At 35.5% G+C, this 20,818-nt stretch overlaps 3 protein-coding genes across 3 annotated transcripts; 2 read left to right on the top strand and 1 right to left on the bottom strand.

The window, feature by feature from the left end:
* Positions 1-7,135: 7,135 nt before the first annotated feature.
* On the bottom strand, positions 7,136-10,193 carry LOC130965884 (leucine-rich repeat extensin-like protein 4). Its single transcript, XM_057890643.1, has one exon. The coding sequence runs from the start codon at positions 9,945-9,947 to the stop codon at positions 7,683-7,685; it is 2,265 nt and encodes a 754-aa protein (XP_057746626.1). The 5' UTR covers positions 9,948-10,193; the 3' UTR covers positions 7,136-7,682.
* Positions 10,060-13,811, top strand: LOC130965964 (uncharacterized). The gene is made up of 4 exons (XM_057890717.1): positions 10,060-10,156; positions 12,329-12,972; positions 13,207-13,351; positions 13,399-13,811. Exons 1-4 carry the CDS (start codon positions 10,060-10,062, stop codon positions 13,809-13,811), a joined length of 1,299 nt encoding a protein of 432 aa, XP_057746700.1.
* Positions 13,812-13,876: 65 nt separating this feature from the next.
* LOC130965963 (uncharacterized) lies at positions 13,877-14,736 on the top strand. The gene is made up of 3 exons (XM_057890716.1): positions 13,877-13,898; positions 13,959-14,540; positions 14,684-14,736. The coding sequence occupies exons 1-3, from the start codon at positions 13,877-13,879 to the stop codon at positions 14,734-14,736; spliced, it is 657 nt and encodes a 218-aa protein (XP_057746699.1).
* The last annotated feature ends 6,082 nt before the right edge of the window (positions 14,737-20,818 follow it).

Genomic DNA, 20,818 nt, shown 5'->3' with positions numbered 1-20,818 from the left:
CTAAGATCACTTGGGCCGACATCTGTACTGAGTTCTACAAAAAGTATTTTCCTTTATCCACATGTACCGCAAAGGAGTTGGAATTGCTGCAATTGAGGCAGGGAAGCACGACGGTGGCCAAGTACACCCAAAAGTTTGATAGCTTGTGCCAATTTTCGAAGTTCTTGATGCATGAACATCTTTAGTTTTTTTTTTTTTTTACTAATTCTTTGAATAAAGTTAGTGATTTTCTTGTTATAATTAAGATTTTTGTGCTTTAATCAATATTTTTTGGAGTTGCTTTGAGCTTTGGTATGTGTAGAAAAGTGTTGGATAAAATAAGCAAGACTAAGGATGAAAAGAAGCAAGCAAGAGAAACACTAGAAGCAAAACAGAGGGTTGCTGAACCAAACAGAGAGTTCATGGAGCAAACAGAGAGGTTACTAGACTGGACAAAAACTCTCCTGGATGCCAAGCCTTCAGCCACGTTCAACATGCCTCACCTCACGTTGAATGTGCCACTTATGGAGCACCTCCAGTGTCCTCACCAAGCCTCACATCCAACTTGCACCCCACGTCCAATGTGTTAAATGTCACATTAACTTGCTTGCTTTCACGTTGAACGTGCCACTCAAAGGCACCTCCAGTAGCTTCAACTTGCACCTCATGTCCAACTTGCTGCATCCCACGTTCAACTTGCCTCTTGGTGCATCCAACATGCCTTCAAGACACACCTCCAAGGGCTACACTGAGACAACCTCCACATCTCTACACTGAGACATTTATCTGCTTCTATCGCCAGCCTACCTGTGGATTCCAAGGACGACGTCGATTTAAGAGAGCAGGTGCTAGAACTTATCAGCTGCTGCAGTCTGAGGAGAAGTATCAGGAGATTCTTACATGCGTCTTAGAAATAGATTCTCTCAGGCTAGAGTGGAGGAGGAAGCTAGAGCGACTTCAATAGATGGAGCAACAGATGGCGGTGTACCAAGATCAGAATTATTTAAGTCATATAATTTCATATTAATTTTTTTGTGAATTGTTTAAGTGAATTATTGATGGATAGAATTTTTTACGCCTTCTAGTTATAGATGAAACTCTTCCGAAATTTCTAAAAAATTTAAGTATAATAAGTTTATAGTTTATTTCAAATAATTTTTTAGTAAACTACTAATCTTAAGTTTTTCAATGATTAGTTTGTGTCAAATAACAATGCATACATAGAGGAGTGTAATAATGTTATCAAGCTAATGTACGACCACTCATGGCCGAGCTACAAGAAGATCCCTGCTGAGATCAGAGAGTGATGGTTTCAGAAGTGGATGGTAAAAACTCAACATCTTCAAATTTTAGTTTATATCTTCTATTTTGTTTACTTATGTATTTAATTTTGATGACATGATCAGGAAGATCTTTGACCATCGGGTGGCTAGGTCTAGGTGGCTTTAGCAGATGAAAGAGGATGTACGTGAGAGGCACAACCACCTCACTATTTCGTTCCGATCAAACATCAGAAAGGCACTGTAGGTCCATTGGGAGACTGATGAGGAGTTCAGGTGACACCATTTCATGAATAGAGCAAACAGGGCGTCAGTTAGGTCGTCGAAGTATACCAGTAGGTCAGCAACTTTCACGGAGACAAAGACCAGGCTAGTATATAACTTGTTTTATTTTGTTATTAAGTTCGTTTTGTCTTTGAAATATAATGTGATTATTACTTTATTTAACATATTGTTTCAACACATGTAGTCTAAATCATTGGATCGTGATGCGAGAGCTTCAAGTATACCCAAACTTTGAAGGAGAATAAGGAAAGATTTGCTGATAAGCAGTTTGCAGATCATTATGTGAATAAACATCATGTGATATAAAGTCTTAAATTAACTACAATCTTAATCGTAACATGTGTTACACAGGAGTCTAACATGTAGAGATTGGAGGCCACAACCCAGCAATCTCAACATACAAGAGACCAACAACAACTTTGCTGTATCAGAAGTCGATCCTGACACAATTTGATGCGAGACCACATTTGAGCTGTACAAGAATCGCGTCTACGGGCTAAGATCGTTCTTCGCTGACAACCTCCGCACCTCTTCATTAAGACATTTACCCGTCTCTGCCACTAATCAGCCTATCGATGCTTGAAGACAGTGTTGATTTGAGGGAGTAGGTGCTGGAACTCACCCGGAGTCTTCACCAACAGGGTTAACAGTTGCAGCAGTCTGAGGAGAAGTATTAGAGAATCCTCACACGCGTGTCAGAAATAGATTCCCTTAAATTGGAGTGGAGGCGATAGCGAGAGCTAGAATGGCTTCGATGGATGGAGCAACAGATGGCGGTGTACCAAGATTAGATGTACGCAAGTGGCAACAACATTATTGGAGGGGCACTAACATCACCGCCTGATTCGCCGGCTCAGCAAGACCAGCAGGGGGATGACGACGATGACGATCAGGATCTTTAGTGATTAGAGTTTTGTTCTAGACTGTTTCATTGTATTTTATTTAATTTACTTTTCATTTTATCTGTGCACTTGATATTTAATTTACCATATTTGGTTCTTATTATTTAAAAGTTGACTACTAATTATGCAAAAAATAAATTTAAATAAAAAATGACTACTAATTGTGCATAAATATTTTTTTAAAATAAATAAATTTACCATCAGATTTACCGAAAGAAAAATCCGACGGTAATTAGGCGGAAAAGAAAATAGTGAAGCGCCAAAATTACCAGCAAAAGTTTCCGCCAGTAATTAAATAGGGTTTAGGCAAAGAATTCGTCACAAAATCCGGCGAAAACTACTGGCAGTTTGAAAAAATTGATGGTAATTTGTTCCGACAAAAAACCTAACGATAAATATATTATTGGCGGATTATTTTTATTTTTCCGCCAATAAATCCAACGGTACTCGACGTTTTTCTTGTAGTGGGAGTAAGCGTTAACCGTCCCAGTCCACTCAAATTTAGCTGAGAACACATGAATTGTTCCAGGTCTCTCAGCTTTAGTTTCAAATATGTAAATCATCTCAACCCTCTTAACTTTATCGAAAACGAGTAAATCGTCCCTGACTTATGTGTTTTGACTTTAAAAGTATAAATCTTTATAGCGTAAGACGATTAATGTGTAAATGAAAAGTTATGCAAATTGGTATGGTTAACTGTTAATTCAAAATAAGGTTTTAAGGTCATAGGATAAGGTGATTTATGTTTTAACCTTTAAGTTGGGCTGGAATAATTTATATAAATAGTAAACGAGAAAATTCATGTATTCGAATTTGATTTAGAGAAAATATGTAAGATTAGAGTTTTTTTTATTTTATTTATCTAAAAAAGTTGAAAAATAACTATATATGTCTCATTTGTGCCTTCATATTTTGCCTTTCTTTTATCTACCATGATATTATTATCGTATTTGAATAATGTGGTAGTATTTGTTTTTAGAGACTAGGACTGAGATAGGAAAATTAGGACTCGATATTGTGTTTTGTGGTTAGAGATTGGAACTAAAATTTTAATTCTAAGACACAAAATTTTGATATTTTCAACACCTCTAGTAAGTAGAGACCCAGGAACCTGAATTAGAGATAGAAATTAAAACTTTAATAATATTTTTTTTTTAAAATACTCTTATTTTAATTTTTAAATTGTAAATCTACCTCCTCAATCTCTATATTTATCTTAAGGTAAAAACTCAGGTGCAGTCGACTTTACATGAAGTTGATAATTGAAATTTGACTAAATTTTTATCTAACGGCTCTCAACTATCAACTTCACGTAAAGTCGATTAAATTTTCACTTTATCTTAAATTAAATATAATATTAAAAAATAACTCAATTCACTATATTTTACATTTAACATAATATAAAAATTTAATTTAGTTTCAGTCTTTCAATCTCAATCTTTCCATTCTAATCTCTGTTCTAAACGCAGTCAGGATGTGTTAAGCAAACACGCTCATGATTTAGTTGGAATTGTCTCCCACATCCCTCTCAAATTATTGAAATAGCTAGATTTTACAACTTGAGATTTGAAACTTCCTCCCTTGCATAACGAGCCATTTGCTTTTTATTTTGGTACATTATTACCTAATTCGGTAATTATAACTCTCAAAATACAATTAATTGAAGTAATCTTAAAAATAAAACATTCCGATTTAAAAGAGAGATATTTTTACATAAACTTAATTTAATTTTAGTCTTTCGTTTCAATTTCTGAATCCCAATCTTTTTAAATGTCTTCTTGCAAATACTCATATGGCTACATTTTTGGATTCTCTTTTTCGAAGTATACTTCACCCCATTGAAAGAGCAACAAGTTTAGCTTTATCAAAGATAAGTTATAACTCGATACAAGAATATTACTAAATTAAAAAATTAAATCATTAATTTTTATAAAATTTTATCTATTTTGTACTTTAAAAATATATGTTAAGATTATAAATTAAAAAATTATTAAAAATATAAAAAATTTAAATTTTTAAATGTATTTATTTTATATTATCAAATAAAAATTTAAAATATTCTATTAATAATAATTTTATGTCTTTATCATATGTCTTTAGAACACATATTACTTAAACTCATTTTTATATTGTATTTGATAATTGGGTTTAACTAACATGATAAATTTACTATTAATAAAAAATTGTAAATATTTTTATTTGGTAAATATAAAATAAATATATTAAAATTTAAATTTTATACTTTTAATAAAAAATTTAATTTATAAATTTAACATGTGCTCTTAAAACATAAGATATATAAATCCTTGATAGTTTTACTAAACTATGTTTATGGTCATTCTTTAATAGAAACTATCTTAAGTGTTACAAGATAGCATACTAGACATGTCTAAAAGTCAGATATTGACAAGAACCAACGAGCTGGAGCACATTTTCCACGTAGGTTTCAAAACAAGCGAGCGCATTAATTTGATAATGGCATTTTCATCATCTTTCTTGAAATGTGCACTTGCATGGGAGTTCTGTTTAATGTGACGATGGGGTTCCATTGCATATCTGATACGCCATTAAATAAACTTGACCTAATCCCAGGCTGTCCCCAGAGCCCTAATTGAATGGTAGTTATGTCTGATATGAGGTAATTGGACAAATCAGCCAACTTCTTCAAACATCGATCAATATTTTTCGTAGAAAAAGTATAAAGTACCAACATATTGTTTGCCAATTTATTGTCAACAATGATTAATTATTATATTTTAAACACATATATAAAGAGACACATCAAAAAAAAATATCTATAAAGACACTTCTATTAAACATAGTTATAAAAAATATTTTTTTTATTAGACACATCCACAAATATATTTCTATTAAACACAATTATAAATAAGAGTTGGCCGATATTGACAGAAATGTTGTTGATAACGTAACGGGACTGTTTTTCATATCATGTCATTGTTAGATATGAAATGAAAAACCGTCATGTAAATATTATATTATAAATAAATGGTCAAATTAATTTTTAAAAAATTATTTATTTTTAAATTAGTTTTTAAATTTTTTAATTATATTCATTCTTTAAAAATTTTAAATTAGTTATATTAGTTTTTTCGTCACTTTTTTTTATTAATAATATCAAAAATTACTAATATGGCAGGTTAATTGACACTCTAATAGATATTTAAGAATTTTAATTAACTATTAACATAATTAATTTATAAAATTAAATTAAATCAATTTTAAATTAAAAAATTTCAATATCTTAAATTTTTTACTCAATTAGATTTTGATTTGATATAATTTTATAAAGTTAGTATGTTATAATTAATTAAAATTCTTTGATGTGTATTGAAATATCACTTAATATGTCATATTAGTAAATTTTAATACCATCAATAAAATATAAATAAAATTTTTAAATAACAAATTTAATTAAAAAAAATTTTAAGAACTAATTTAAAAAGTCAGTGATCATTCATTATATTATCTAAGGAGGGTCCCTATCATAAAAGGTCACTGTCCTTTCTGTGTAGGATGCGGAACATGTCTTGCTTTCTTTACTTTGCATTGCATTATTTACCAGTTTTCCCTTCGTGCAAGGACAAGTGGAACGTGTATGGCCATGTGTAATATTTTTCACCTTATTTTAACCCCCTAATACCAAAATTGGTGAATTTATTGGAAGGCTATGTCCAGCAAAATACATTACATATATAGAACTTCAATTATCACTTGCTGTGATAAAGATAAATTATACCGACACCGACACTGCCTTCAGCAGGGGATGCAATTTTTCACCTAATATTTGGTGGCGTGCATTTAACTAGTTAGATAGTTAATAAAAGCACCTACCCTCCATGTTCAATACTTCACTCTATGGAGTCCAGTTAATTTTCCATTTCTCTGAAAATATGCAGATAAAATAATATTGCAACTTCAAGCACTCAACAATAAATATATAGCAACTTCATTCATTCATTCGTTTATTCATTTTGGGTTAGCTTGGCAATTGCAGAAGGCTAATTTGATCTATTTTAGTTTCATACTGGATAATTTGTAAGTGTAACACACTTTTAACTTGGAGACCCCTCATCTAACATACCACACAGAAAATAATTAAAAAAAAAAGTGAAATGAAACAGAGAAGCATAATAATAGATATGCATAACTTTGTACACAACTACACATGATTGGGCTAGTCACAAGTTTAATAGTACTATTGTCGAGAATCCAATGGGTGTCATGTTTGATGTTTGTGCAGATTTAAATTCAAATCAAAGGTTTGCACATGGATGGCAGCAGGGGTAAACTTCAACAATATTAGGCTTTAATAATCAAATGAAGCAGAAGAGAGTTTATTAAAAAATTGGTGTTCCTTAACGTTACTTGGGAGATTCAGTGATTGAGGCCCCACCACCGTGATCTCAATCAGGACATGTAGGATCTGGTGGTTGCTTCCATCGGAGACATTAATATCACTATACACCCCTTTCCACTTATGTTAGTTTCATTAACTCTTTCATTATTACTTCACGCAAAGACTTAAAAGTAGAAGCAAAAGCAACCAACACTTGCACTTGCAGGGATGTCTAGAAAAATACACCTTTGAAATCAATTATCTCACAGCAGATACAGATTAGAATGCTGATAAGAGGAACAACTTAAATTCAGGAAACCAAAATACAAAAATTGTATAGAAGTTTAAAAAATGATAAGAATATTAATTATGATATAAGAGAGATAATAATAACAATAAACTCCAGGAAGTAGAAATGGAAGTAGCAGGAAGTGCTAACGCTACAATGGTTTTTGCAGCCATGAAACTTATGGTCCCCGATTGATTGCTATACATACAATTTTCTCTGCAACCTATTCTTTTTTTTTTTGGCATTTTTTTTTATTTCACAACTGGGAATATTCATAATAATTCAAATCAAAATATGGAGAAGCTTTCTCCTCTTACCCGCAAACACACGGCTACCTCTTCTCACTTTCATGTCTTTTGAGCACATAATGATACAAATCCAAATAAGAACAAATGTTGCATTGCACAAAGTGGTCATAATCTAGCATGTTTAATTTTGCTCCACAAGCGACGAGAGTCGCTACCATGATCATGATTAATTGAGGAGGCACAGGAAGGGGCCGTGTGTAGTAGAAGAATTGGCCGCAAAAACAAGTGTGAATTGTGTTGGAGAGAGATTGAAAGGTTAGAGGAGAGAACATCTCAAAAGAATTAATAGAAAGGTGGTGGTGGAGGCGATGAGTACGGGACTCCGACGACAGGTGGCAATGGCCCTTCATATACAGGGGATGGTGGTGGGGAAGGGGTCGGAGATGGTGGAGTTTCTTCGCAGGGTGGTGATGATGCTGGTGGCGGCGGAGAACTATAATGAACAGGGGTTGGTGGTGGTGGTGAACTGTAATGGACAGGGGGTGGTGGAGAACTATATTGTGCCGGTGGCGGTGGTGGTGAACTATATTGTGCCGGTGGCGGTGGTGGTGAACTATAGTGGACCGGTGGATGATGTGGTCGCGGGGAATTATGTTGAACCGGTGGAGGTGGAGGTGATGGGGATGGTGGTGGGAGATAAGGTGTGGGAGAAGGTGGTGGCGGTGGAGGAGGTTCTATGCAGGGTGGTGGAGGTGGCGGTGATTGGTTATATGTGGGTGGCGGAGGTGAGTGAGTGGGAGGTGGCGGCGAGGTATAATGATAAGGCGAAGGTGGGGGCGGGGATAATTCAGGAGCCGGTATTGATGGAGAATTTGGCGGCGGAGGCGGAGGCGGTGGCGACCGGACACAGTATGGTGGCGTTGGGGTTGGGGTAGGTGAAGGCTCAGATGGAGGTGCTGGCTGCGTGGGTGAAGGTGGTGTATAGATTGGTGATGGCGGGGGCGATGGAGGAGAGTAAAGAGGCGGTGGCGGAGGAGGAGAATGTGGAGTGTAAGGTGGAGATGTTGATGGTGGTGATGGCGGGGTATTAATAGGAGGGAAAGAGGGTGGTGATGGCGGGGTATTTATAGGAGGGAAAGAGGGTGGTGTGGAGGGAGGAGAGGGTGGTCTATAAATTGGGGAAGGTTCGCTTCTAGGTGGAGAAGGTATTGGAGTAGGAGTTGATGGAGGAGGACCTTGTCCTGGTGCATTGGGGGAAGAAGGCGAAGGGGGAGACGGTGGCGAAGAGGGAGAAGGCAGAGAAGGTGAAGGAATAGAAGGCGGTGAAGAGGGTGAGGGTGAAGGTGAAGAAGGTGAAGAAGGCGAAGGAGGCGAAGGATGTGAAGGGGAAGGAACAAATGGCTTGCATCCAAACGAGTTACAGTCCACAGGTTTAGACAAGAACGACCTACATTGGGCCGCGGATCTCTGCAACGGCCTTCCCGGCAAGCAGTTCGTCCGGTCATCAAACGATGCCAGCCTCAGGCACGCCGGCGGCTCCCCTGTGAAGAAGTTATAAGAATAAGTGAAGTTCTGAAGATTTGGCAGCATGCAAATACTGGCCGGAATGTTCCCAGAGAGCAAGTTGTGCGCTACGTCTAACTGCTCCAAGCTCACAGCTCCTCCAATGGCGTCCGGCAATGGTCCCAAGAGCTGGTTGAAGCTGATATCAAAGACTGTGAGGTTCTTCAACAAGCCAATCTCGGAAGGCAAGCACGCTCTGAGCTCATTGTTCATGAGAATGATCTCGTTGAGGTTCGACATGTTCCCAATGCTTGCAGGGATGCAACCATGGAACCTGTTGTTGGCCAACACAATAACGGAAACCGGCGAGTTTCCTAAGTTATCAGGAATTTCAAAGACGAACCTGTTGTGATTGATGAAAATGGCGTCAAGATCTTTGTCAAAGAGCTCTCTGGGGACCCCACCTTCGAACTCGTTGAACCTCAGATCCAAGAACTTGAGGGTTGGGAGTCTCAGTACCACAGCAGGGAACTTGCCGGCGAAGCGGTTGTTACTGAGATCCAATTCGAACAAGAGCTTGAGCTTATCGAAGCGGTGCGGTAATGTGCCACAGAACCTGTTTGAGTTAATGTGGAAGAGGGCAAGATCCACCAAGAGACCAAGCTCTTCCGGTAAGTAGCCAGCAATATCCGCATGGTTCAGATCAATGCCAGCAACGGTGCGGATCTTAGGGTTGTCCAGTGCGGGTGCACAGTAGACCCCAGTGTAGCTGCACACATCAGATCCTACCCAGTTTGCTGTGAAGTTGAGAGGATCGGAAACAATGGCTTGCTTCCATGCTTGCAAGGCAATGTAGGCGTTTCTGATGCGCTGGTTCTCAAACACCAGGGAAGGGTCTACGGTGACATTCTCTCCTCTGTCACCGAACTCGTCCCTGTAGTAGAGCAACTGCCGCTGCTTGATGTACATGGTTTCCACATGGCTGAGTTCGCCACTGAAGCTTGTTTGCTTGGAGTTGGAGGCACACACTGATGACAATGTACCTGCAAACAACAATGCAGTGAGGACAGCTACAACGGAAACGTTTTGATTTTCCTTCTTCATATCATATGCCGCATTGATATACAAAAGTTAATTTCTTTTCTATTTTTCTCTTTTGTACTTGGTGGGATTTTGATTTTCCTTTTCCTTTTCTTTTTCAAGTTGAGATCTGAATATGAGTGAGGAAAATGCAGCAGCTTTGCGTTATGGAGAGTGTGAGGGTTTTTGCTTTCTAGTTTCTAGGGATTTTCAAGTTGTGAGTGTAAGAAGTGGTGAGTTTATGATGGCTGCGTGAAGCGATATAGAGAGAGGGAAGAGGCGCAGAGTGGGCTTGAATAATTCATTCATTCAAAAAGACAGCTATATCACAGCTTAAAGCCCACCAGATTCTCTCACACCTTTTATTTTATTTCCTTATTACAATTACTATATCATTAATTAATCAATTAATTCATTTGTTGTTTTTGTTTAGAAAAGGCGAAAAAAAAGAAAGATTGATAGATTTCTTTTGTGACCTGTTTATTCTGTAGCTTCTCAAAACCCTCCCATAAGAAAATATTTTATTCTTTTCTTCCTTGCAATTTACATTGGAGTTCCTACTTGCTACTCTTGGAATAAAGTCGCAATAAGCCAGCCAGCCAGCCACCAATAACACACATTACATTCTATTTTCAACTAATTGTGTATTTCAATTGTATTACCGTAATAATAGCAACGATAATCTATCTGTGAATGTAATTGTAATTTTAAAAGAAAATTAACATAATCGGACAGGTGGTAGAAGTAGCACGATTGTGGGAACTATTTCCTTTAATAGCGGCAGGCGGCGATGCCCAATTCCGGCGAGTAACACAAATTATTAATTATAGAGTCAAATAAAAGAAGTTTTGTTGGGTAGTTGATCTTACCGGAGTAGTGTGGACTGTGGAAACTGGAAATTTTTCTTATTATTATTACTTTGCATTATTGAAAATTAGTGGTAGGTCTTTTTTCCCCCTAGATGAAATTTAGTAGTTGTTCATTAATTACTACTAAGATGCACCCACTTAATATAATATAGAATGACTAGTGTTAGGAGCCAATGACTTAAGTGTACAATATGTACAATGGGCTAAATCTTTGATTCATGAATAGAATGAACATCACCCATACTATCCAGAATAATCATCCGGATACCAGGATAAATAAACATCTCATGTCATAAAACCACTCATCCCAAAAATCTAAGCTAATTTTGGGGTTCACCAAGGATCAAACTCCTGATCTTTCGGATCTAGAATTCTAATGTCATATCATGAAACCACTCATCCCAAAAGCGTAACCTGATAGGACAATGTAACACTAATGATTATATCTCTAATACTTCCTAAACCTCCATTGTACGCATTATACGCTTAAACCATTAGCTCCCTATACTTTCCCATATAGAATAAGAAGGATTAAAAAGAGTGTGCAGACATATCTATTTTGTCCACTAAATTTTCGAAAGTGTTAACACTTAATCTTTTATGGACATATTTATTTTGTGTCTTAAAAACACATGTTAAATTTAGAAATTCAAAAAAAATATTAAAAATATAAAAAATTTAAATTTTTAATATATTTATTTTATATTTATTAAATAAAATTTTTTAAAATTTTTTATTAATTATAAATTTATTATTTATCTTTACGATACATATTAACTAAATTTTTATAAATTTATATTGTTAAATGACTTTTTATTATATAATATCTTCTACATTTTTTGTCTGATTTAAAAAACTCAAAAAATACATTTTAAAAAGATACTTCAATACAATAATAAAGAAGATAGTTCAAATAAAAAATAAATAAAATTAAACAAATTAAGTCCAACAAATGCAAATACTCTATTTCAACAAATACAAATAAATAACGAAAAGGACTTAAAACGGGAGGAGCAAATGATTGAAAATAGGAGGACGTGAGAGTTGGTTGTCGAATCAGAAGCAGTGCAATATAATGAAGAAGACGATATCATAGCAATTCTTCAAGAACAGAATGAAGCATTAGCTCAAAAAAGGAGGCTGGCGAAGCAAAAAGAAAAGGCACGAAGATGCAGACCCAAGAAGCTAAAAAAGGTGTGTAATAAAGTTTTAAAATGATTTTTAGCTTTTGAAATATTAAGGGATTACGGGGTGTTGGAAAATTGAGTATGGTGAAAGAACTAAAAAAGAAGCAAAAATTACATATGCTAGGTTTGGTTGAAACAAAGATGCAAGATATGACTAAGTTTGATATAGTACGTATTTGGGGAGTGATGCTGTGGGTTGGGAGTTTGTAGGTTCTAATGGCACGTCCAGTGGTCTGTTGTTAATGTGGATTGACATGCTATTTAAAATAAATAACTGTTACAAAGGAGAGAGATGGTTATGTGTTGAAGGAGTTCTGTTAAAAAATGAGTTCAATTGTGTTTTTTTTAGTGTATGGTGCTCATACTAGAGTGGAGAAACTTACTGTATGGGAGGAATTGAGTTTTATAGCTGGATTATGTCAAGTTCCGATATGTTACATGGGAGACTTTAATGAGGTTATACAGATTGAAGAGAGGAAAGATCAGGACAGGTTAACAGCATCAGCAGAAGATTTTAAAGATTGGATCCAAGATATGCAGCTAGTGGACTTGCCGTTGAATAATCGTAAATTTACATGGTTTAGAGGCCGCTCTTGCAGTTGTATTGATAGAGTCCTATTAAGTGTAGAATGGATTGAGGAGTTCTCTAAGATTCGATTAAAAGGTGGACCAAGAGGTTTGTCAGATCACTGCCCAATTATAGTTGAGGACTCCAAATTTAGAGGTGGACCACGACCTTTTCAAAGCTTAGACTCTTGGTTTACATATGAGGGTTTTTTAAGAATGGTTAGGGAAGAATGGAGGAATCTTGGCGAACTGCAGATCACAGAGAAACTGAAGGCCCTAACGTTGCCTTTAGGGAGATGGCATAAGGACAAATTTAGTGATGTGGACAAAAAAATCCAGCACATTGAGGAGAAAATCAAGAAGATAGATAATATGGCTGGCAATGGCATTTATGATGGTACAGTGGAGGCTAGAAAGAAGGCTCTGGTAAGTTGTTGTAAGCGTTGGTATGTGAGAAAAGAAGTACACTGAAAGCAAATGTCACGATCCAGGCATGCGAAGGATATAGACAAAAATACTAGGTACTTCCATAACTTAGCATCAGCAAGACGGAGAAATAACAGAATTGATGCATTGGTAATTAATAGAAGATTGATAAAAAATCATGCTCGGATCAAGATTGCAATCAGAGAGTTTTATAAGAATTTGTATCAACAAAAGAGATCGCCGGTTGTAGGGTTTAGGGACGGTTTGGTAAATCGAATTGATGAAGAGGAGTCTGTAGCATTGGAGAGAATGCCAACAACGGAAGAGGTTAGAGAGGCTGTTTGGGATTGTGAGTCTTCTATGGCGCCAGAAAGTGATGGTATAACATGAATTTCATTAAAAAGTGCTGGGATAATATTGGTGCAGAGTTCACGTCAGTTGTGTTGAAATTTTTTCGATCATTAAGGTTGCCTTCGGATTCGAATATTACGTGGGTGGCCCTAGCACCTAAGTTTACTGGAGCCAAGGAGATTAAAGACCTCCGGTCGATTAGCATAGTAGGTTGCGTATATAAAGTAATCTCTAAAGTGATGGTCCAAAGGATGATATCAGTGATGCCATGTCTAGTAGGGGAGACACAGAGCGCATTTGTGAAGGTTCGGAAAATACATGATGGGGCACTTATTGCATGCGAAACAGTGCAATGGTTGAAGATGAGGAAGATGGAAGCGGCGATCATTAAATTAGACTTTCAGAAGGCGTATGATCGGGTAAATGGAGCTTCGTGGATATTGTGTTACAGAAGATGGGATTTGGTTGGACGTGGAGAAGTTAGGTGAAGGAGTGTGTTGGTACAGCCTCTATGTCGATTTTGATAAATGACTCACCAACTAAACCATTTAAGATGGAGAAGGGATTGAGACAAGGTAATCTACTGTCTTTATTTCTATTTGTTCTTATTGTTGATTTTTTGCATATGATGATAGGGGAGGCAATCAGAAATAGACGTATTTCGCCTTTGTTGTTTGGCAAGAATAATATAGAATTGTCACGTCTCCAATTTGCTGATGACACTATATTGTTCTGTCCACCGGAGGAGGAGACCATCAGAAACTATGCCAGGTTGCTAAAGTATTTTGAGGTGACGTCGGGGTTACATATCAACTTCGATAAGTCTATTTTGATCCCAATCAATTGCGAACAGTCGTGGACTTGCAACATGTGCAACTTATTGGGATGTAACGAGGCTAACCTTCTAGTCAGATATCTGGGCATTTCTCTAAGAGCGAACCCAAGGCAGGTCAATACTTGGAAGCCGATTATTGATAAAGTTGAGGAGAAGATTAGCTTTTGGAAGGAAAAAGTGCTCAATAAAGTGGATAAGTTAGTCCTTATTAAATTTGTGTTGAATAGCTTGTTGGTGTACTACTTGATCCTATATAAGATGCCGAGGACAGTGGTAGAAAATTTGATTTTCTTGCAGAGAAAATTCCTATGGAGTAAGGAGGAAGGAAGGAATGGGCTGGCAATGGTTAAGTGGAAAGTGGTTCAGGCTCTTAAAAAGTTGGGTAGGTTGGGGTGGGTGATGCTATGATTAGGAACACAGATCTCCATTTCAAGTGGTGGTGGCATTTCTCAAAAGAGGAGTGTCCATTATAAAAGAAGGTTGTATGCTATTGTCATAACATGAACCCCAATGTGATGTTATCAGCTCAGACATTGCCTAGTAGAGGGGGTCTATGGAAGGATATCTATCAGCTCTAGTTCAAGGATTGAAATGTCAGAAATAAGATGATTGTTGGGTTGTCTATGGAGGTGGGTGATAGGAGGAAGACTCGATTCTGGGAAGATGTTTGGTTACAAAGTGGTTCGCTAAAGATAAATTTTTCGATGCTCTTCTCTATTTCAAACCAAAGAGGATCTGTTATAGGGGATTGCGGGTTTTGGGATGGGTTAGAGTGGATTTGGAACTTTCAGTGGAGGTGAGATTTATACCAATGGGAGTTGAAATTAGTGGATCAATTGCATGAGACTTTAAGGCCTATAAAGATAGCATGTGATACGCAAGACAGAGTCATATGAAAATTTAACAAGGAAGGTATTTTCTCAATTAACTCTTTTGTGCAGGTGTTGCAGTAAAAAACGCTCCCGATAGGCATCACCATCTATAGCTTCACCAGAACCATATGGAAAGGTTTGGTTCCGCCACGAATAGGATTATTTATCTGGTTTGCTTTGATAGGAAGAGTAAATACTAAAGAAAGATTGCATAAACTGAAAATTTTTAGCCATGGTGATAACATATGTGTTTTGTGTAAAAAAGACGTTGAACATATTCACCACTTATTTCTTGGTTGTGAGTTTACCTGGTAGGTGTGGTGTGAATGACTAACTGAATTTGGGAGATCGTGGTCTGTCCCGGGTTCACTGAAGAAATATTTTGAGATTGGACAGGTGTCATTAGCAGGAAAGAGGAACTCAACAAGTGGCTCATATGCTTCTTTGCAGTTATTTGGAACATTTGGCTTGAGAGGAACGGGCGGATCTTTAATAACAAGGAAGCTGGTGTAGACGAGGTGTTCAACAAATTTTTGAGCAGTTATAGAGAGTGGAGTAGTGCGGATCCCTTTTGTTGTTGATGGCAATACCGAAGATAACAACAGGGATACTGTTCAAGTTATTTTCCTTATTTTTAAATGCTTGTGTCTTTTGTTTCTGTCGCTCCACTTTATTGTGTTGAGCTCAATTGTAAAAAAAAAATAAATAAATAAACTAAAACAAACACCACAAGAATATACATAGGATTTACAAAGTACACAAGAATATACATCTAGGTTATTTCTACTTTTAAAAATATTTAATCTGCCTAATGTCAATTATGTCATTCACTTGCACTTTTTTGTTTGAAAACTACTATTTATATTTTTTATAATATAAAAGATAAATTTTTTATTAATTACTTTCAATATTAAAATAACATACACGTATATCGATATAATATTTTGTTTTTATTTGCTTCGTCCATATAAAAAATGTCAGATTTATACAATACAATTAAGTATCCTTTAAACTCTTTTTTTATTTAGTCTTTTATTACATTAATTAAAAAAATCAAAACAAACACATCCAAATAGATTTAGTATTTTTTAAAATTTAAAATACATATTTAAAAAATAGTTTAAATAAAACTAAACTTCAAAAATTAAATTTAAAATATCTAAATTTATTGTAAACTCTTAAATACTCAGACATCCAAAAAAAATTTTTCTAAAATCGCAATCATACTTAATTCTAAAAAAATAAAATATAACAGAGAATTTTTTCGTAGTCTGAGCTCCTCATTCTCGTCAGTGCTTTCTCTTCCGCACTGCAGTCCTTGTCGTGGCCGCTTCATCCTCCGAATATGTTTTTCTCTCTTTAATTAATTAATTGATGTTCATAATTTTTTTTTGTGTTGTAAATTCTTTGATACTTAGTTGTTTGTAGAAGGTTTTAGTTTGTGTAAATTGAACAAATGGGGGCACTGCCATGAGCTTCATTCTGCTTCTGCTTTAATATTTGATTTTTTGGGCTCTGAGTTTTTTTTTATACAATTTAACTCTACTCATTGTTCGTATTAAATTTTCTATCATAAATTGGTGAAGTAATTATATGCTTCTGTGTTCATGAGTTAAATTTTAATATATCTTCATATCTTTCTTTGATACATGGAGATGCAATACATCCAAAAATATATCTCATCTTTTAAATTGATTTTAGAAACATATCTAAAACTCATTAAAAATATATATATCTAAAATTAACTGTACACAATTTAATCAAAAAAATAATGGTCAAATCATTTGAATCGACTATCCTTTACAACTACTAAATATTATAAATGAAAATATTTTTTTACTCAATAATAACTCTTGATAAATAAAAAATTCTATGTTAATTAAACAAGTTATTATTATAAAATAAGTAAAGTATAATACATTTTTGCGACAAATTTAAAATAAGGGTAAATAATCATTTCCAACCATGAAAGATTTAAACGCCGATAAAATTAACCATAAAAGAATAAAACTAATGTTGAACTCATAAAAGATAAATTATGTTCAACAAAAATAACTAATTATTAACTTTTATTAATTTCATTAAAAAATTAATTAAAATACCAAGTTACTTTTATTTACTATTTTTAACATTTTTTTCATCTCTTCCAGAGTTAGATTTTCTCTTCCTCTGTACACACCCACTTCTTTTTACTTTTTCTATCATAACCCTTTTCTTTCTTCTCTATCCGCTGATTTTCCTCCTTCTCCATGAAACAGCAGAAGAAACAATCATCGAAAGCTATTCCATTGTTTCTCTTCCAGATACAGGGGAAGAGTGATGCGATTTTGGCGGTTAGGGTGAGGAAGTGAAGGGTTAGAGAACGTCAGCGTACAAATATATAAACTCATTATCGTTTATGACTCATCCTTCTTTGGATCTTGAGATTGACGGTCGCGATGACATCGATGTGTGCCATCGAAGCCAGTTGTAGGTGCTAGGGTTCTCCATGGCAGCAATGCTGAAATTGCCCAACGTGTTTCTCGGGATTTGAACCATGGCAAGGAATTGACTTTCGATGTGGACGTTGGGAAAAAAGGCAATTGTGGCAGACGGTGATCCAATTCAGGGAGGGGAAGAGCAACACTGCTGATACGTGAGCATCTTATATCCTTTTTCTAGTCATTTTTATATTATTTTTATTTAGATTTTAATTACTTTTACTTTATTCTAGTGCAAAAATCACCTTTGGATGCTACTTTGAGTTTTTCTTGTATTTTTATGGTTTTAAGTAAAATCCGGAGCAGTTTGGAGAAGTCTAGAGCAAGAAAGAAAAATGCTGACAATTCTCCCCTGGGCGCTGAACGCCCACCTGGCGTTCAACGCCAGCAGGGGGCAAGAGATCAAAATGTGCGCTTTCCTCTCTGGCATTCAATGCCCAATCCTGGAGTGGTACGCCAGCAAGCAACCTGAATTACACTCAATTGGGCCTCTGAGTGGATTTAGCACTTATTAGTTTTATCTTATTTTATTTTTGTAATCTTTATTTTTTAAATAATATCTTTTAGGGTTAGTATTTATTATTAGGTTAGTATTTAAAGGAAGAGATCAATTAGGTTGAGGATCTTCTTCCTTCTGCACCTTTTTAGAATCCTGTTTTCTCTATAAGTTATAAGCAACTAAACTTCTGGTTAATGTTAGGAGCTCTGTTTATTTCTATGGATTGAGATTATTATTCATTTTAATATATGTTTAATTCAATTCTAAGGTGTGTTTTCATTCTTAATCTAATAAAACTGGGTTAAACGGGAGTATGGCCTTTTTTCTATATGAGTTCTTGTGATCCTCGGAAGAGTTCACTTGAACTACAGCTTGAGAACACACCTCCTAGACCGCTAATCCACAACCTGTTGGGGACAAGCAACATCTGGTCAACTGTAATCTAGGGTTATTAGGACCTTTGTGGTATAAACTAGCTTTTTGAAATTCACCCTCCAATCTAAATTGAATGACTATGGGAGTGGCATTTGATGAGGATCAGAGAAGATTAAATCACTAAGGGATTATGGTTTAATTACTTACAGTTTGCTATAGAGTGAATCATTCATTGTTAAAATAGTTAATAAGAAGTTTTAATGCAGAAAGATAAACATCTCTGAGACCTTAACTTTTTTCCTATATTATTTTTACACCAAACCATTATTGCTTTCTTTATTATTTCGTTTTATGTGCTTTCTACAACAACCATCTTTTACTGTTTGTCTGACTAAGTCTAACAGGATAACTGTTGCTTGCTCAGTCCGACAATCTTTGTGGGATCGACCCTTACTCACCTGAAGTATTACTTAGATGACCCGATGCACTTGCCGGTTAAGTTATACAAGTTCTAAGTTCACACACCAACGGCCGCATTGCCTTGTGATGGCGAGAAAAAGGATGCCAAGTTGGCCAAATCCAGTAGTAGAGTGGCTGCACCACTCAAAATTGGGTATAGCGGTCATGGTTATCATCCATTCCATTCACAATATTAGGTCAGTGTGTTGTGCTAATTGTAAAGTAATTACTTGTGTTGAGATTTTATTTCCAACTGCCACAACCACATCATTCTTTTCCTGCACTTGGAAGATGGACACGAACGACATCTTTGAACTCATCTCTCTCAAAGCCACTCGCCTCTCATTGCAGTTCCCACAAAGCACATACTCTTTATTTGTTGGTGTTGCTGTTTATCTCCTTTTGTATCATTTTTTCTATTTTTGTTTGTTGCTGTGTTGTGTTGACGGTGGTGTTGGCCGTAGTGGTAGTGGTGGTATAGTAGTGCTGGTAGTAGTTATGGTGGTCATACAGTGATGATGCTTAAAATTTAAAAAAGAAGATAGTGATTTTGTTGTTAATCGATAGTTGAGTTGAAAGATTTAGAAGGTTGAAGATAATGAAAGAGATAAGGATAATTTGGGTATTTCAATTAATTTTATAATGAAACTAATAAACAATTAATAATTGGTTATTTTTGTTGAACGTAATTCATTTTTTGTGGACACAATGTTAATTTTATTTTATTTTTTATGGTTAGCCTTGTCTACGTTTGTCTTTCATGGTAAAAAATGGGATAAATTACTATAATAAACCAAGTGTAACCCAAAATTATCCAGATTTTCTAAAAAGAAAAAGGCTACCTGAATGTCCTAAGTTGCAGTTCTATATAAATCGAATTGATTAAATTCGATTTATGTAAACTGGTACTAAATTGAATCCATTAGATTCTAATTGCATGCAAATGGAAATCGTGTATAAATCGAAACTTGTAAGAATTCGGTTTTTGTAAACAGACTTTTCTGGCTATTTTTAAATTTATTTTGAAAAATTTCAAACCGCAGCCCAACAAGAAATAGTGAGGCTGGCCCAATGGTAAAAAAAAATAAAAAAAGGAAACAAAAAGGATAAAAAAATTAAAAATTAAAAAGAAAAAGGCTATTAATATGGTCAAAATTGACTTTATGAGGGTAATTAATTCCCCTAAGTCAAGTTTGACTAGTAAATAATAGATATTATATTACCATTGGTTTATTTTCTCACTAGAGACTTTTTGAGCTGGAAATTCACTTCTAGTGACGGTTTTGCGTGCGCCGAGAAAAACTCTTGTAACTGAAAACTTCAAAACCAGTGGTAAAAATAATTTCTACGTTAATAATTGTGTCCCAAGATTAATATTATCCATTCATTCATGATTTATTTCTTTAAGAATAAATCTTAGCCATTAATTATTTTACCATACAGTACAATTTACTCCGAACTAAATTTCTGACTAGTATTCTGCAAACGACTCCTAGAGACCCCAAATCTTCTTACTTGCCACCCAAGTAACTTGTTTCTCCTTCTTAGCCTCTGGGCCGAGGCTATCTCAGCCTTTCACCCCTCTCTGCTGTGCATTTAACCTCGAGTAACTAACTGCGGTTAACTGCGGATAAGCTCGACATGCAAGTGCTGACTATGCTTCCTCGTTTTCACGCTCCTTGTTCATTGAAGCCCAGCCCTGACCACAAAAATTCCAGCCCCTTTTACCATCATAAATTCTGCAAGAATTTAATTTTTTATTTAAGGAAGCATTTGCCACAAAATTCACAAAACACTTTACACATTTTTACACTCTTTTGACCAAATTCTTAAGAGAGAAAGAGAGAAAATTCTGCACACACTACCTGCATTTTCAGCCTCTTATCTCACCATTCATATACTATTCTTCAAGTGTTCTTCAAGGGCTCAAACCAATAAGCACAAACTCTTGTCCGTTTTCACCAATCTTTGCGTT

This window comes from Arachis stenosperma, chromosome 3 (assembly GCF_014773155.1).
Source record: "Arachis stenosperma cultivar V10309 chromosome 3, arast.V10309.gnm1.PFL2, whole genome shotgun sequence".
NCBI classification, from domain to species: Eukaryota; Viridiplantae; Streptophyta; class Magnoliopsida; order Fabales; family Fabaceae; genus Arachis; species Arachis stenosperma.
Note: the sequence above shows the minus strand (reverse complement) of the source record. Positions and strands in the feature narration are given on the sequence as shown.

Excerpts from the sequence above, each read along its gene's own strand:
- LOC130965884 (XM_057890643.1), bottom strand. The coding sequence starts at position 9,947 with ATGAAGAAGGAAAATCAAAACGTTTCCGTTGTAGCTGTCCTCACTGCA.
- LOC130965964 (XM_057890717.1), top strand. The coding sequence starts at position 10,060 with ATGAGTGAGGAAAATGCAGCAGCTTTGCGTTATGGAGAGTGTGAGGGT. Across the intron at positions 10,157-12,328 it reads AGTTGTGAGTGTAAGAAGTG|TGTATGGTGCTCATACTAGA; the intron begins GTGAGTTTATGA and ends TGTTTTTTTTAG. Across the intron at positions 12,973-13,206 it reads AGGCTAGAAAGAAGGCTCTG|AGATCGCCGGTTGTAGGGTT; the intron begins GTAAGTTGTTGT and ends TATCAACAAAAG.
- LOC130965963 (XM_057890716.1), top strand. The coding sequence starts at position 13,877 with ATGGAGAAGGGATTGAGACAAG. Across the intron at positions 13,899-13,958 it reads GGAGAAGGGATTGAGACAAG|GGGAGGCAATCAGAAATAGA; the intron begins GTAATCTACTGT and ends ATATGATGATAG. Across the intron at positions 14,541-14,683 it reads TCAGGCTCTTAAAAAGTTGG|CTCAGACATTGCCTAGTAGA; the intron begins GTAGGTTGGGGT and ends TGATGTTATCAG.